Source organism: Pithys albifrons, chromosome 10 (assembly GCF_047495875.1).
Source record: "Pithys albifrons albifrons isolate INPA30051 chromosome 10, PitAlb_v1, whole genome shotgun sequence".
NCBI classification, from domain to species: Eukaryota; Metazoa; Chordata; class Aves; order Passeriformes; family Thamnophilidae; genus Pithys; species Pithys albifrons.
This window is the reverse complement of record NC_092467.1, coordinates 8554898-8572497: the sequence shown is the minus strand read 5'-3', so window position 1 is coordinate 8572497 and position 17600 is coordinate 8554898. Positions and strand designations below refer to the sequence as shown.

The 17600-nt window shown below is 40.6% G+C and overlaps 1 protein-coding gene across 2 annotated transcripts in view; it reads right to left on the bottom strand.

Annotated features, from left to right (window-relative positions):
- DNM3 (dynamin 3) overlaps window positions 1–17600 on the bottom strand; it is a 174187-nt gene that overhangs the window by 130843 nt on the left and 25744 nt on the right. For both annotated transcript variants that reach the window (XM_071564770.1, XM_071564769.1), the window contains exons 3-13: window positions 17326–17475; window positions 15641–15844; window positions 14708–14806; window positions 13694–13854; window positions 11465–11607; window positions 9182–9317; window positions 8172–8239; window positions 7406–7544; window positions 6320–6406; window positions 4401–4471; window positions 879–927 (exon numbers count right to left, since the gene is read on the bottom strand). In XM_071564770.1, coding sequence (XP_071420871.1) covers window positions 879–927; window positions 4401–4471; window positions 6320–6406; window positions 7406–7544; window positions 8172–8239; window positions 9182–9317; window positions 11465–11607; window positions 13694–13854; window positions 14708–14806; window positions 15641–15844; window positions 17326–17475 — 1307 coding nt within the window. The remainder of the gene's footprint in view (window positions 1–878; window positions 928–4400; window positions 4472–6319; window positions 6407–7405; window positions 7545–8171; window positions 8240–9181; window positions 9318–11464; window positions 11608–13693; window positions 13855–14707; window positions 14807–15640; window positions 15845–17325; window positions 17476–17600) is intronic.

Here is a 17600-nt window from a genome sequence, read left to right as displayed (position 1 = left end):
ACTGGTAATTATTTATACAAGATGCCACTGTCTCATTTTTACTAGAATGTTTTATTTCCTTCTAAAGTATGTACTAGTTCCATGACACTTTTATTTTCTGTTAAAGACTTTGCAAAACCCTCAAAGTGAGCAGAAACTCTCCAGGCTGAAGGATTTTTATTATTTTTACCTCATATTAAGCAGAGGACTGACCCTGAGAAGCTCTGAGAACCCCTGGCCCACACAAAACCAAAGAAAGAAGGAAAGCTGAGGAGCCCCAAGCGTCTCGCAGAATCAATCCTATATTCTCATGTGACAAAAAGAAACAAGCAACTGATTTTATTCATGAATCTCAGTCAAAGTGCTAATTAATCTGAGACTTTCAACTTTTGTTTACTTGGAGAAAGGCCTATGGTGCACAGTCAACAACTTCATGAGGGTTTCAGAAGAGGGAAAGGCAAATCCACTTTTGGTTGCTGAATTGCCCTTCACTGCTGTTAAGCTGTGAACACATGAGAACTAGGAAAACATCAGGACAAAGCACACACAGGCAAATACTCACCAGCATTTTGGGCTCTGAAATTCACAAGTTTGCAGTTAATGACAGAACACAGTGATGTGTGACATGAGAGACTCAGTGCACTGATCAATGCCATGGGAGGGGAGACACCAACCAGCAGTGCAAGCAGGAGCAGAAATACAAAACAATGAATGATGATAACAGTGAAAGTCAGGTGGCATGAAAAGTTCAGCAAAACAAGGCAGTGTTGACATATTTTATGCATGTTTGAAGCAGGAATGGTAAATGATACACTGAGAACACGAAAATGCAGCCAAGAAAGGCAAACAGCTTGGATTAACTTGCACATGCCATTATCCATTCTCTGTTAGGTGCCTACCTGATTTCCCACTGCACTTTTGTTAACCTGACTGCTTCTCTGTTGGGCACTAAGGGAAGCAGAGGAAAAGAGTTACACTGAAGAAACTTGAACTAAGCCAGTTCCCGAGGAATAGATTTCAGCAGCAATAGTTACTTTTGATTCCAGCAGAGAAAGCCAGAGCACCACAGCAAAAGAAACACAGCAAAATCATTGCATACATGTGCATATTTCAACTGCTTTTGTACCTGCTTCTGTTTGCCTGATTAGAACAGAAAGGACGTGCACAGCAGACAGTTCCTGCTAATCATATCCTGTGCAACAACATCCTACTTGGACTGGTAAAGATTACTAAAAGCACAGAGAAATTGTGGCTCATGTGGGTAACTTTGGAAACATTAGACTCTATAAATATTCAGAAGAGACAAAAAGCCACTTCTGTTATTTAGCACAGTACAACAAAATCCTCCCCTGCTGGAGGCTCCTTAATAGCTTTGTCTTGACAGTTTGTTTTGGATATTATTCTAATATTTATATGTACTTTGAGGGTGTAAATATAACCAATGGATGAAGCCGTCACAAAGCTGGTTCAAAGCTAAAATCATGTAAGAATAGAGCACATTTGAAATTAAACCATATTTAAAATATTTTGCTCAGTTCTTGAACTTTGGTAATCCCAGTTCCTGAAACAAACATAGTTCTGTCTCAAAACCAAACAAGTTGCCATTAATTCTAAAAGCATTTGCATTATGTGCGGGTTTGTGTTAGGCCACAAAATTAAAATGTTGCTGGAAAGAGGAAGAAAAGCATCCAGAGAGAAGGCTTTGGCCACCAGAGCAGCCACTGGCAACAGGAAGTTTTGTTTGGATTAGATTATGCCATTTCACCAGGCATTGATTAACTGAAGAAAAAAGCATCCATGTATTAGATCAGCTACAAATGCTGCTCTGAAAGAGAAAGGCAGAAAGATGTGCTTGGATCAGAGCCCACAGGCCAATCCTGCCTCTGGTTTGTGCTCAGCTGCTGCTCCAAAGAACTGCTGAGGCACCAAACCCAACCCTGCCTGAATTCTGACATTGCCCTTCGGACCACACTCTACCAAACCAGCAGTTCACCTGCTGTTTGTGAGAAGAGCCACAAGGATATTTATTCCATGTGCCTACTCACTACATTTAACTCACAACCATCCTCATCCTTTTGCCCAAGTAACTCTGCATGTCCCTGCTGTATGAGTTGCATAAGCTTTGGTGCATAAATTACGATTAAATAATGTGCACACAAAAAACAGAGCTGTAATCCATCAACAATTCCAAAACACACCTGAGATGGCTTTAGGAAACCTCACTGCTATTTTTTTGTTTTGGGGTTTGTTTAAAAATGTTATCACCTTAGGAAAGCTAATTAAACCTCTAACATCATACTAAGAAATAGCACAGCAATTGGTCCTTTATTAACTGTTCTAAACCCAAATTACTCTTCCTATAGATTGAAGTATGATTGAGCTACACTGACTGGAAATAAAACACAACCCCAAAATTTTACCACTTGTTCTGCTAAATGCAACAAGCATTAATATTTTAAGATTTCATAACTGTATAATTATGCAAATTTGTTCTAACAACTGGCATTCCTAAATCCCTTTCAAGACAATTTACATCTCTCAGTGCCTGCCTCAGGCCCTACAGTGCTGCAAGGCAGTTTGAAACGTCTTGTGCTCTCATTCTTATGACCAAGGCTTACAGGACTCATGCTATTAAAACGCTGCAGGCACAGGAGACAAGGGAAGGAAACACCAGGGAGTCTGAGCAATCTCTAGTCCAGCATGATCAGATGCTGGAGAAGCCCTTATGCTACTCAAAAATTATTCCTTTTCAAGTTCTAACGTAGCTGACATAATAATAATACGCTTATGGTTTCAAACTTTTTTTTCCTGTTTAGCTCATAAATGAATATATTTTAAACTGTTCTTTGCTGTCCTAATTTTCTCTTTCAATTGAGCACAAGTCAACAAGGATACTTTCCTTCCCATCTGTTCCACCTACAGCAACCTTTGCTTAAACTTACCAGTGAACTTCAGTAAAGGTCACTTGTGATCTGCTTATACCCCACACACAGTGGCTGGGGATTTCTAGATCTTAACTGGCAAAAGAGGAAGCAGCTTTCCCAAGAAACTGAACTTGGGCATTGCAACTCCTTGGAAAAGACACAGCAGTGAGGACCATGGACTGAACTACAGGTTGCAGCAGCAGCATCTATGAAGGGAATTTTTCCAGGGGAAAAACATAATTAAACAGCTTCAGATACACCTGGCACTCCAGAATCCAATACTATAAAATATGGAAGGTTCCAACTTGACACAAGGAAAAGCCTTTTCACAGTGTGAAGAGGCAAGCACTGGAATAGGCTGCAGAAAGAGGCTGGAGAAACTCCAGTCTGAGGAGTTTTCCACGTCTGATTGGACAAAACCCTGAGTAACCTGGTCTGAACTCAACACTGACCCTCCCCTGAGCAGGAGGTTGGACTGTGCGACTTCCCAAGGTCACAACACACACCATGAATATACACGGTGTGTTTTTAGCAGGCTTTTTCCTGTCAGAAAAGGATGAAGAGAAGTAAATAGCAGCAGGTTGTTATCTTGACCTCTAGAAGGCCACCTACCATTCCTACAACATCCTGTCATTTGTCAGGGGAACTGATAAAGATATCTAGGACCTGCAAACAATTCTAGAGAAAGTTGCTCAAAGCAAATACTTAAATAGCTTTGCCTTCTCCCTCCTCAGCTGACTGAGCTCCATGTTTTAAACCCTCAAGGCACATGGCCAAGGATGTGGACCTTCCTTCACAGTGCCAGCCAGAACAGGCCACAGTAAAATAGGCACTGTGGTGCCAAACTCTGCTGCCAGAATCCCACATGGGCAAAACCTGTTGTGCTTCCAAACACTGTTATGGCAAATATGGCATGAATAGGACTGAAGGAGCATTTATTCTTCAAAGAGTGAAGACATCTTTAATGTTTTTACTAGTGTCAAAATGCTGGTATGAAGCCCCTGAGGCACAAATTGCTGGAAACTGAGGGAGAACATTTTGGAGAATATTCTCCCAGCCTTTTCAATTAAGCGAGGAGAACGTCAAGCAGGCCCTGCAGGGCACTCTGCTACTATTCTTCTCTGCAGCCAAACAGCAGGCACACTCAGCATTCAGACATCCATTATTCTGAGCAAAACCATTTCACAGGGAGTCACAGCTCCCAAAATATGCACTACCAACAGTGTGGAAAGACCACCAATATTATGCATTTCTGTGGTCCTGAAATGGGTGTGCCAAGGCTGCTTCCTGAGATATGTGTGATTCCAGGCTGAGACATGACCCTCAGCTTCAGTGAAACCAGGCTCAGGGACTGGCTGAAGACTCCCCTGCAAGTGGGATGGAGTTCAACACTGCCACTCTGCAGGACTTGTGTTCTGAATTTAATTATTTTTTTTAAAAAGCAAACAAACCAAAAAACCTGACAATGTCTTTATAACAAAGTCTCTATAAACTTACTTTGCAAAGCCTATGAAGTCTTCATGGTTGGTGTTGATGTAAGAAACCTGGATATCAATCAGCAGCAGCATCTATTAAGAAAGTTATGAGAGAAAAAAAAACAGTTAAGGTAGAAAAGAAAGACTGAAGAAAAGGAAGGGAGAAAAACCCAGAACTTCTGAGTTTTCTGCATTATTGAATATTGCTTTAACAATTGTTCAAGCCAAAAGCAATATTTTCTAAATTCCACCACTTCTGTTTCTGTGCTTGTTTAATAAGTTAGACTACAGAAGAACTAGTCCCTCTTCCTATTTTTTTTCCTGACAGACCTCATTTTTCACTCTTTTGGCCCTTGTCCACTCCATTAAGATCAATCACACAAGGGCAGAGCGAGTTTAATAATTATATAACAGATTCTAGCTCTACATTTTGCAATTCAAGCAGAATTCTATGTACAGCATTCCAGCCAAGCCAGCAAGGAACCTGAACTTTAAACCTAAAATCCAGGTACCTCCATTTTCTTTATGTGCCACACAAAGAAGTGATGGGTAAGTTAAGACCTAGCACAAAAAATTTACAGCCCAGGTACCACACAGTCATTCTGGTGTGCATGTCTGGATTGAGAGATGGGCCATCCATGAAATAACAGAATTATCTGTGTACTTATCGCTTGCCAGTCCTTGAATAACACAGAGACAGAATTTGATTCAAACCTGATAGTCTAACAAGGAAAAAAACTTGCCAAAATAGTAGCAAAAGCTCACTCTCACCCTTCAACAGCTCCTGGAACAAAAGGTTGCACTTTCTCTCTGTCTTTTCAGACTTCCATGTGTCATTTGGGAGCAAGGAAGGAACCCGTTGCTACCAAATGGTAGCACTTCATCTCTCCAAAGTGTACAGCTCCTCAAAGACAGCACCATTCCCAAAGTTTTCACAATTTCCAGAACATTTCAAGTGCTTCACTGAGAGCAAAAACTAGTGGAGATTTGGGTCTACTTCTTACCTCTGAAAATATCCTCACTAGAGTTTTATTAATGATAACTGCTCATAGTATAAATAATGCTAAGAATATGTGACAATGACTTGTTTGGCCAGTTCTTGGCATTTACAGAAAGTTGGTATTCTGTGCTTGGTTCTGGGAAATAGTCAGGTATGTGCACACAATGAAGAATGGGAAAATAAGACTCAGTCATTCTAAGTAACTTGTATCTTCTTCCAAATGTTGAGATAACTGAATTTTCTAACTAGAACTCCCTGCAAGTACAAGACCAGTAAATAAAGTTAATTATTTTTAAGACTACATTTGCAGCACAGATTAAAGGAAAAGAAGCAGGATGTGCTGCACAGCTCCAGAGACAGGACTACAGAGCCAGGAGTCCAGAACAGCTTAGAAGGTCTGCCTAGCTCTTCCTCTCCCAATATTTCTGCTGTCACACTGCATTCTCCAGACAGTAATTTCTGTTTGCACTTCCAGTGTATTTCTCACATGTAATCTAAGCTTTGCAGTTCCCTGGATTTGGAGTGCTTAGCTGGATGATGAATGCTCCACACAAGCTCCTCTGAACTTTTGGGGTTCTTTTTACTTTTTTTGACCTTGAAGGAAAGCTTGTCACTCCTGCAAGAGTCCCAGTACAATTAGCTGTGAGCATTGCTGTAATTAGAACATGGGATGGGTACATCAAAACCACCTGGAAACAAAGCAGGAAAAAGGCTGGCTACTTCTGTGTGCAGTTCTTTAATCACTGTTGGATTTCCCACAAACAGCTGTCCTGGCACAGCTAAGAGGATGGCACACTGGCACAGGAACAAGGCAGTGCTACTTGAAGCCACTCCTTAACCTTTCTGTAACAGTTTTAGTCTTCTCTATCAAAGCTCAGTATGTAAGAACTTTCCTCCCTTACACACCTCTCCAAACTGCCAGATCTCCTGTTTATTCTCACCTGATCCTTGGTCTTCTCTTCTCTCTCACGAATGTAGCCAGCAACAATTCTCTCTGTTTCCTCACACAACCTTGGATATGTTGCCAACTGAAACACAAAATCAACAGAAATTTATACCTGCAGGGTGGCTTGGGTGGAATACAAACAGGGGAGCCTCCAGCTTTCCTCTTAGGAGAAAGCAAATCCCATGAATGCTTGGGCTGAAAGTTACCTACACAGCACAGCAAGCCCTACTTGCTGTTCTTCAGAGATACTGGAGAGACCCAAACCCTTGGATGGTTTCTGTTCTTTTGCTTCATGCAATATTAATGAAAAGACACTTCGAACTTATGAAAACAGCCTTGAGGTGAAGGTTTCTCTCTCTTCCATTGTACCTAATTCCAGAGTGGCACTTAAAATGGTTTTCCAAGTTCCTGTTCTTTAAAGGCTCCACCTTGTGGCAACATCTCTACATGACAATGCTTAAAAATGACCAGTCAAACACAACAGTGCATGTGGCCAATACCGACAGGAGAACTATCTGCACAATTAATTCCAGTGGCGTATCTTCCAAACTTTGAAAAAAGTGGGGAAAAAACCTGGAAACTCCGTTCGAAATATAGCAGTGAATCTGCTTCTCTATGACCTTTGCCTTTCCTGTTTTAAGGAATATCTGCTTGGCCTGCTCATCAGTATAAAATAATTTGCTTTGTTTAGAAAAATGCAGCGGATGTGACAGGATATTCCTCAGCAACTTCATCCCACCTGTGCTCACACCCCAGGTGCCCTGCCCTGAGCTCCTGGGACAGACAGATGGACAGGCGGGACAGTGAAAGCAGACACTTAGTGAAAACATGGTTTTAAAGGAAACTGAAGGCATCTATTGACTCAAAATCACCTCCCATCATAAGACTCAAGACAAAGGGATCAAAAAACCCTACTTTTTCCATAATTATATTATTTTGAGAGCGTTGTAGATGTGATTACTTGAGAGAGTCTTACTCAGTACATCAAGTGACTAGATCAGAAATCCCTCATGATACACAAAACACATGACAGGCTTTACATTATCTCTCATACCATTACATTTCACCACATGCAAGTTACCTTTTTAGTGCACTTCTTGACAGTGTTGATTAACTCTTGCATCACCAGATCCACGCTTTTTAAGCAAGGTCCTTTCAGCTTAACTATCTGCTTTTTAACAATGGCTTCAAAGGCCATATCTGGAGTAAACAAACCTGTTCTGTGGACATAAAAAAATATGTAAGATGGGAATAAAAACATCATGCAAAGATTTTTTTAACTGAATTGCTCAAATTTGCATTTTCAGAGCTGAGTAATAACAATCCCTACTGAAAGAGACTTCCACAGAAATAAATTTATTACTCTCTCAGTAAAACCAGTGTCATTCTGAGTAAGAATATAGAAGTAGAAACATGCCTGAAAGTTACACATGTAGAAACTACTTCCAGATGTCTGCAAGAACTCTAAAGAGTACTGATATAATGCAGTAAAGCCTTCTCAGCAAGTGCATCAAACCTCAGGGGTGAATGGCAGCTGCAGCACTCTGTGCACCATCACTGGCACAGCAAATCCATAAGATGGCAGATAAATTATATATAAAGAAAATAAAACTATAAAAACATGTCCAAAACAATCATTTCACTACCATAAATCAAGACCTTTCCATCAATGAGGCAAGGAGAGCTCAAACACTGCACCACAACTACCAATGTCCACCTTTTGAGAATTTACTAATCAAGGAACACAAGGGACATTTTCCAGAACACAAAGCAGCACAGAGGTTGTAAGCAAAGCTTTCCAAAGAGATGCATAAGGTGACTGGCCTGGAACACATGGGAGCACTTGCCTGATACCATGTATGTTCTTGATGGCATAACTTATTTCTCTCCGCAGTTCCTTCTCATTGAATTCCATCTAGAGGAACAACAGCACATGAGAGGACATGAGGGAAGTTTTTAATAACCAGAAGACAGGCAATTTCAGCTGTCAAAATAGTAATTTCTAATTACACTAAACAAAGCAAAAGTATTTTAAAACATTTTAACACAGCAGCAGTAAGGATTGTTGAAAATCACACACCCTTCCATTCCAGATATACAAACAGCTGGGATGATTTTGTAGAGTTGACAGGGTAAGCCAGAAACAGAATTTGGAAGGTTCGCTTTTTTTTAAGCCTGGTTTCTTGAAGTGGTGCAACTTCTGTGATTATAGTCTGTTTATCCTCTCCTCCTCACTCTACTGTGTTACCAACAAATGTAAGAAAGGAGTTGTTCCAAGCTTTTCTTTAAGTTTCTTGAAAATCAGGGAGCTGGATGTTAATGTTATCACAAATTAAAGGGTCACTACCTGAGCCCAACTATCCCAGAATTAGAGAATGATTTGGGTTGGAAGGGACCCATCCCTGCTCCTCCTCTCACTATCCAAGTGCAGGACTGAAAGTTGCCTTTGGTTTAAGGTACTGAATACAGGAAGCAGAACACACAGAAAATGGCTATTTTCCATGACTAATTTTAATCCATACTAACTACTCGGACATAACTTAAATTTACCAACTGGAGTTGTCTGCCTGCCCCATTTAACCAGATTCCACTTGCGATAAAACAACAGAAAAGTACAGAAACCAGTATGAACTGGGACTATAATTAGATTCTAATTCATATACTTTAGAATTCCTAGCATGTCTCAGTACCCAATCCTAGAAATTAAGCCAAATATCTCAAGTATAACTTCACATAATTTCTTCCACACTTAAGAGCATGTTCTTTCAGCAAGACCTTTTCTTAGCTATACTATTATCAGTATGAACACAAAATACATAAATAAAACACAAAGCACATCAGCAAGATGAATAAATACCTTCACTAGTTCAAAAGGAAAACGTTCATGGAAAATTCGGTTGATTTTGGCACCTCCTGAAAGTTCTAGTGTATCGACTTGATCTCCTGATCCTTCAATTCTTTTTTCAAAGTCCACTGAAAACTGTTGCACCATCCTAAATTTTAAAGAGAGGGGGAGAAAAAAGCCACAAAACAAAAGCAACCATTGAAGCACATCAAGTACTAACTCTTACCTCAGTACTATTGACTGCAGTGCACAAAAAAACACTGACAAAACTATCTTTTAGTAACAGCTGATTCAGCCAAGCTGCCAATCCATAAAGTCCATACCCACACACTTCCCCCTGCATCCCTTCTCTGTTGCAGGACATAGCCCAGTATGTTATTTTCTTTCTTCATAAACATTGTGGGCTGGGGTTTTTTAAGCACTGTTTATTACGCTTTATAGTAAAGTCAGTGACAAATACAGCAGGGGAATGGTGATATTCATGTTTTACCAACAATCACAGAATTTTAAACCAAGCTATTGCTCATTACATAGGTCCTCACTTATTTTTTTAAGAAATAAAAATAATAGCAATCTTTTCAGTAGGAAAACAAGAGTCCTGACATTTAAGTTATAATTCATAATGTATTTGAATACAGAATTACATCCCTATTCAGATGCTGTTACAGAAACTGCACAGTTCAACAGGGCAGACCACCACAAAAAAAATTCCCCAATTTTATGGCAATCAGTACAATTTGCAAAGAGTTTATTTCTCCACAATGACCTTTCTAATATCTTTCAAAAGGATACAGTCCAATAGCATGATGAGAATCAAGCTGCTAAGCTGACCCAGTGGGGAAAATTAGGGAGAGATTGGTGAGGAACTTACTTTCCCCACACCAAAGAGCCAGCCCAAGAACCAGCACTAACGTGGTGATGTGGCAGCTGCCAGTACAACAAGCTCCTGCTCACTTGGTTGTGCACAGACTTCTGCAACAGCAGCATTCAGAATAACACACAGGAGAATTCTTCCAGGCCTGTAAAACCCAGAGGTGATGGCCCTCTTCTTGTGCAACCAAAACATCTGGAGTAAAGTCATGAGGAACTGACTAATGTCTAGTCTTTTGGACACAGTTGTTACAAAATTAAGGAGTAAATCAGAGTCTTCAGCTGGCTCAACAAAGTCTCCAGTTCAGCTGATTATTTTCCCTTCTGAATTCCAGACTTTTAATTACAGAATGAATCCTGCACAAAACTTATGCATTATCACAATCCAGTGCTATTATTATCTACCCCAGAGGACTGAGAATGCTGAAACACACTGAAACAAGTCAGAGCAGGAATGTGACAACAGATCTGAGCAAGAAGAGCTGGGTACATTTCACAGCTCTCTTCCCGCTTTGATTACTCTTCTCAGAGGTACATTTTAACTGCATGTGAACACAAAAGTGCCTGTGGAAGGCCACAATTAAAAAAAAAAAAGGGAGAATGAAAGTGGCAGACCAGCATCAAGCATCCCTGGACACAGACCAAGTGAGGAGGCAGCACAAAGCAAAGCTGCAGGTGCCACTTGGTGTTCAGTCTGAAATGTCAGCTCTGGCATCCTCCACAGGGCTAAATCCACAATCAGAAAGGGCTCAGATTCCACTTCCACCTGATTCAAAGTCAGAGGAACAGTTATCTGTGTTCCATTCCTTTACAACAGTGTTATCAAAGTCTCATCAGACTGAGTTGTTGTGGATCAGGCACAAGCCAGACAGTGACTCCAGCAGTGAAAAAGCTTCCTGGTTTGGGACTTACAGTAATAATTCCCAAGGATCTGCCTCGGTGCACAGCACATGAAGGAACTACTATCTGGGATTCCTTTTGATCTTGCCATCTTAGAGTTCTTTCAGAAAACCAAGTTTTTATATGAGAAAAAGCAGCATTCCCTGGTCCCTTTCCAGCGTCCTCACCTTACAGGCTTCTAACACAATGTCCTTCCCTTACCTGAGCTCATCTTTTTGGGCAGACAGAAGGATGTGTCCATGCAATCAGAAGCAAGTTTCTTACCTTTGATCATCTCTCATGCCCACCTTTATACCTTTTCCTTGTTCCGCTTTTCCTCTTTTCTAGAATTACTAAAATTAATTCAGGGAAAACTGATGAAATTGTAGAGTATATAAACTCTTTAGGAACATCAAACACATTCTTTGGAGTTTGCATATGGAATCTTAACCATACCCTACTCTGTAGATTTTAGCCCATTAGAAAGAAGACAAAATCAGCAAAACAAACCTATACAAAGCAGAAAGGCAGACAAAAGACACTCACTGCAACAGGGCTTTTGTTTTTCTGGTTGGATCTTCTGGTCTAAAGTTTTTGTAGACCTCCACTTCATGCTCTATAGAAAGCAGCTGGCTCTGGAGTTTGCTTCTGAAGGCTGGCAGAGTATCCCGAATATGATTGGTAAGTTGCTGAAAAGCAAATAAAAGTCCTTTCATACTGTTAATAAAGATGAAAGCAGGAGCACAACCATTTCCTCCTGACTGCCAAGCTTATCAACCACAACCATTGCAGTTCCTTTTGATCTCTGAAGCAATGGAGGCTGTTACAGGACACGACAATATTCCCTGTGCATACACACTGTAAGGCGGCTCAAAAAATCCCTCTGTCCTCTCACTCCCTCAAGCCCTGTCACTACACACCTGTCCAGTGACACACACAAAAAAGTTACACACTACACATGGAATTTGGAATGACCTCTCATCACTCAGAGCTGATGCCATCACTCCCATTGTGCTGGTTTTCCTGAAGGTGTTTTCCCAATTCCTTACACACTTGTTCAGCACAACAACTCCTTTGCAGCCACAAGGCAACATGGGACAAGAAAGAGATTGGATTTGGAACATCCACATCCCACTGATGGACTTTACTCCAGAGATGGAGTAAAGGACAGACATCAGAGTCGCTCCTTGGTGCTTTCCCATGTGATTTTTCCTCCCTTGTACAAAGTACAGTAAAGAGAAGAGATTTTACCCTCATAATAGTGATATAACTTTACCTTTTTGAGACACTTGATTTGGGGCTGAAAAAGGTTTTACCACTCAATACTTTCAGTTTTTCATTTCTGAAGACATACATAAAATACCAGAAAATAAAATAGAGAATTAAAAGACCTCTAACTTCATTTGGATTTGCATATATATGTTTTGATGTGTTTGGACAGCACTACCAATGTCTTACCTGTGCCATGAATTTCTCATGCATTGTCCCCTTCTTTAATTAAAACCAAACTGGACTTCTGGCCCTATGTCCCAAACCCCCTTCCCAACCTCAATCAGACAAGCTACAAATCTAGAATGTCATGTAGCAAAATACATAAACTCCAGTTTAAAGTTGTTCATCAGAGTGAAATCAGGCACAAAACCAAACCCTGGAGTTTCCCTGGAGCACCACCTTGTGGATAGAGAAAAACTGAAATATTACCTGAAACCACAATCACTTATAGGTTGTCCCCAATATCTTAAGGATGAATCTTATGCAGATCTTCCCACATATAATATTCTACACAGTAAAAGCAACAGTTCCTACTGAAGTAGGTAAATTTCCAAAACAGCTCACAAAAAATTGAGTAATTCACATAGCCATGAAAGTCAGGACAGATAAGACAATCCCAAGGTATATGCAGCTTGTGCTTCAGTCTCAAAACTAAGACACATGGATTAAACTTTCCATATATAAAAAGAGGCAAAACATTCTAAAATTGCAGGATACAGGCAAGTTCTTACATCCTGATGAAGACTGGCTAATAAAACATCAGGGGATCCCCAGTAGTTTTAGACAGCCAGGCACCACTTGATCGTGTCCTCTGTGAGGGTCACACACTGCTCAATACCCAGAGACCCCAAACCTGCTGCAGGCAGTCACTTCATCAGGACAGGAAGCTGTGGGTTTCTCCTCCAGGTTACTGGGAAACAGCTCCATTTCCAGCTGAAGGAAGCTGGGGTCTGACAGTTTGGCATGAACTTATGGATATAAACCAGAGGTTTTGGCAAAAATAAAAGTGGTGTGAACAAAGTGTTCTGATTACTGTATTTGTCATTTACAGAACTGGTACACAGGGCATGGTTTCTAGTAAAAACTACAATAAAGTGCAGATTTTGAGGTGAAGGGCCAGACATACAGTACACCCTCAGGATACATGGCTCCTAAAAATGTCTTCTTTCTTTCCCTAATTGATAATTTTAGTTCTAAAAATCCTGTTAAATTAGAAGAAATGTGATAATTAGGGAATAGGATGGTATACTTCCAGGAAGGAAGACAAATCTTAATTTTAATGTTCATATTCAGTATTCAAGACAACAGGGAAGTGTAGAACAGTCACTGAATGCCAGAAACTACATCTCAAATCCAGCTTTGTTTTTACCTTGTGCAAATCAAAAACATTAAAAGCAGGAAAGAGTAAGTGAAGTCCAGTGACCAACATTCATTTTAATAAAGTTTTTATATTGGCCTTATAGTTTCAAAGCTGCCTTTCCCCACAAAGGCTTCAGTTTTTACCTGGTTCAGAACTTTCTGAAGGTAGGGTGTTCCCATCCGATCTGCCATGTGCCTGTAGGATGGGTGGGACAGAAAGAACTTCCTCTCTGCCAGAAGAGCTGCCTTGATGTCCTTCTTCCCATCAATGTCTTTCTGGCTTCTGTTTACAACTCCAATGTAGCCTAAACCAACACAAAACCAGGGGGTAAACCAACGCAGCTGTTGCCTGAACTGCTGAATTCATGTTAAATACAACTAGACTGTCTCAGTTCAAACAAAACTTTCCAATTTAGGCCTTTCAGGTGTTATTTACCAGCACTCTAGTGATCTTAATGCTATCTAAATTGCTCATCTGTTTAGGTATAGCAGTCACACTTCCTTTCAAATTACCAGTTCAAACAGAGAAATATCTGAAACTCTGGTGAACCCCAAAGAAATCACTTCAAAAATAAACAAAAAAAATCCAAAACAAAAATCAAAACACACACACAGGTCTACATAAACAAATCATGTATCAAGAAAACACAGGAAAAATTTTCTTCTAATTTGCTGAACCAACGTGCTCCATGGGAGGAGATGGAAGTCCCACCAATAAATTGTACCTAGAATCACAATTCTTGACGTTATTACCAGCATGAGCAGCTGTGGCAGTAGCTGACAGAGCAATCACATGGAAAATTCTGGAAGGTATCATAGCTTGGTTTATAGCAAGATCACCAGTGTTCTGGTGCTTGTTTCTGTCATATGCAAACAAAAAAAGATTCTTTTGTTACAAGCAACAGTAACCTGGCAGAGAAGAAAACAGTTGGCTAAAAACTAATGCTGACATTTCTTGCCTCCTCTGGAACATGCAGTGTGTTTTCCAGGTCCAGAAAAAACTCTGTTTTACCTTTATGTTTGCTGAATAGACAACAATAAAAGAAAGGAACTCATCAAGCTGAGCATAACTTCTGATTCATCTCCAGGACTTCCAAACTCATTGTCCAAATGACTTTCTGGAATGCAAAGAATACAGAGGCAACTGAACATTCTCACCTCTACGAAGAGGAAGCAGTTTGTTTTCTAGAACTTCTCTTGCATCTGTTCCTTCATCCATCAGATCCAATTTTGTGATCACACCAATGGTCCTAAGGCCTGACCAAGATGGAGGCAGGAGGAAAAAGTTATTGAGGAATTGTTTACATTCAGGAAGAACAATTACATCTTACAATTAGATAGCAACAATATATGACCTTCTCAAAGCTCTTATTGCAAATTACCAACGACAACTCATGTTACGGTCTGGAAAACAAGGGAGCACAACTGCTGAAACATGTTTATCAAATCTCTGTAACAAAGCTCAGCATCCCTACAATATGATTTAAGTATCTGGAAATCCCTCAGCACCGTGGCCCATTTTGGCCAGTACCACAAAAACTCCTGGATGGCACTGCTGCACCTGCTTGTAAGAGATACCAGCAGACCTTCAAATACATTTGCAGCAACATTACCTGAACAATACTGAGCCAGTAAACAGTGAGAATCACAGAATCATAGAATCAATTGGGTTGGAAAAGACCTCCAAGATCATCAAGTCCAACCCTTGGGCCAACTCCAGTCCCTTTACCAGGTCATGGCACTCAGTGCCACAGCCAATCTCAGTTTAAAAACCTCCAGAGATGGGGAATCCACCCCCTCTCTGGGCAGCCCATTCCAATGCCTGATTACTCTCTCTGGAAAGAATTTTTTTCTGCTCTCCAACTTCAATTTTCCCTGGCAGAGCTTGAGCCTGTGCCTGAGTTATTGCAATGCTGAAGATAGAATGAAGGCATGCATGAGAATGTATACATATATATCTATATTACATATTATCAAGTATAAAATTTCACACAAGAGTTGGTCTATTACTCCCATTTATGTTCTCACAGTGAGAACACAGAGTGGCAATTCACCACTTGATCTTGTCCTCTGTTAGGGCCACACACTTACCCTGAGGGTCCACTTCCTTCGCCAGCTTCAGGGCATCCGAGTTGGCCAGGTCGGTGTTGGCTGGAGTCACAGCCAGGATCAGACAGTTCTCCCGAGAGATGAACTGCATTATCATGTCTCTGATCTGCTGCTCAATGTCTGGAGGCTGATCCCCTACTGGCACTTTAGTGATTCCCGGCAAATCAATCAGGGTCAGGCTTAAGACTACATGGCAAACACAGGATCACAGAACTGGTCAGCACAGCAGACATATCAAAGAGGTTTACATGCCTATGGCTGCAGAAAAAGTTTAGTCACATAAAAGCCCTTTATGGCCTTTAAAAGCATATAAATATTGTCAACAGTTCAAATAAGATTTCTGCCAATCTGAAAAGTACATTTGTTTCTCTGTGGGTCTCCCATCTCTGAATTTTAGTACTATTTAATATTTTAGACATTACAACTGGTACAAGTATCATTTTATACCAAATATCCTTGAGGGCTCTTCAGACAAACAAACGTGGCTTTCTGTGCTCCACAACAGGAGCACAGACAACAGCTCTTCCCCATTGCATCCTTCAAATCAACCCAAAACAGCTGTTTGGTTTTGGTTGGTTTTTTTTTTTAAACATAGTCTTTCTCTGACAATGCTTTGAACAGTGTCTCCAACTAAAAAAGGCAAAAAAAGTCAATAGGTAGCCTAAATTACGTAGCAAAATTTTTGTTAAGGAGTTTGGGGGTATTGTTGTTTTGAGGGTTTGGAGTTATTTTTTACCCTTAACTTCTTCATGAAAAAGTCCATCCATTAAGAAAACCTGGTTTGCTCTGGAATGGCTTCCTCAGTACAGGCCACAGTGCCAACCAGAAGCATCCCAGCTTGTTCAGCCAGTACTGGGGCAACAGACAAATGAGAAAAATGCAACTCCTAGAAAGGAAACACCAGAAGGATATTTTTGGTCTGCTTATAGACAACAGCTGCTGAACTAAAAGGCTGATTCTAATAAAGCAAAGTAAGAGCAGTAGGCAGGAAATTTTCACTTTCTCGTAGAGTCAACAAGCTTTGAGGCAGGGGATTTAGCTCAGCCTCTCCCCAGTTAGAAAAATAAAGTGCTTCAGCCAAACACTTTTCTCCTGCATCGAAGACAGACTCAATGGGAAAAATTTCCCCTAGATTGCCTTCATTAAATTGGGCAGATGGAACCAGAGGAACGAACTTTGCTCCATTCTGGGGGTCTAAAACAGAAAGCAACCTCAAACACCATTATTGTCTGAAATGCTTTTAGTGACAGGGAACAATAAACTTCCAATGTGGCTTTCCAGATTAGGGAATCCCTCTGGGGTTGGCCAAAAGGTTTTGCCATTAATTCTCCCACCTCCTATTATTTGTCTTTACTAATGAGCTACTATCTAATCTTGCATGAACCGGGGGAGAGATTGCTTCCAGCCTGAGAAAGGGTGAGATTATTTTGAAATAAAGAGAATATTAAACGGGGAGTCTGTGTTCTGGACTCTCCACTGCAGAGAGGTTTCTTAAAAGAGGAGAATTTGAGGATTCTTCCAGACACATATTCACTTCTGGTTCAACTCAGCCTCAGCAGGTTCTCATCCCAGAAGACTGAGCAATAAGAACACGTTCAAAAGGCATTGGCTACACAGACAGAGCTACATAATATGACAGAAGTGCAAAGTACAATGATTTTACCTACCATGTGGAGAATATATTCTTAAATTAATAGGAACTGAAGAAATGCCTTTGTTCATTCCTGTTACTCTATCTGTTTCTACTTCGATTTCCTGACGAACTTCATCGAAATCAGTAAATTTCTTCCCTTTGCAGTGTAGGAATTCAGCATACTCTGTGAAAAATATCAGTGACAACTCTGTATTTCACAGGCTTATGGACACGGACACCCCCTGCCAAGGCCCTGGTGCTCCTCAGGTGTGTGTGCACAGCAGCACCTCACCATGGCCACCAGGAAAG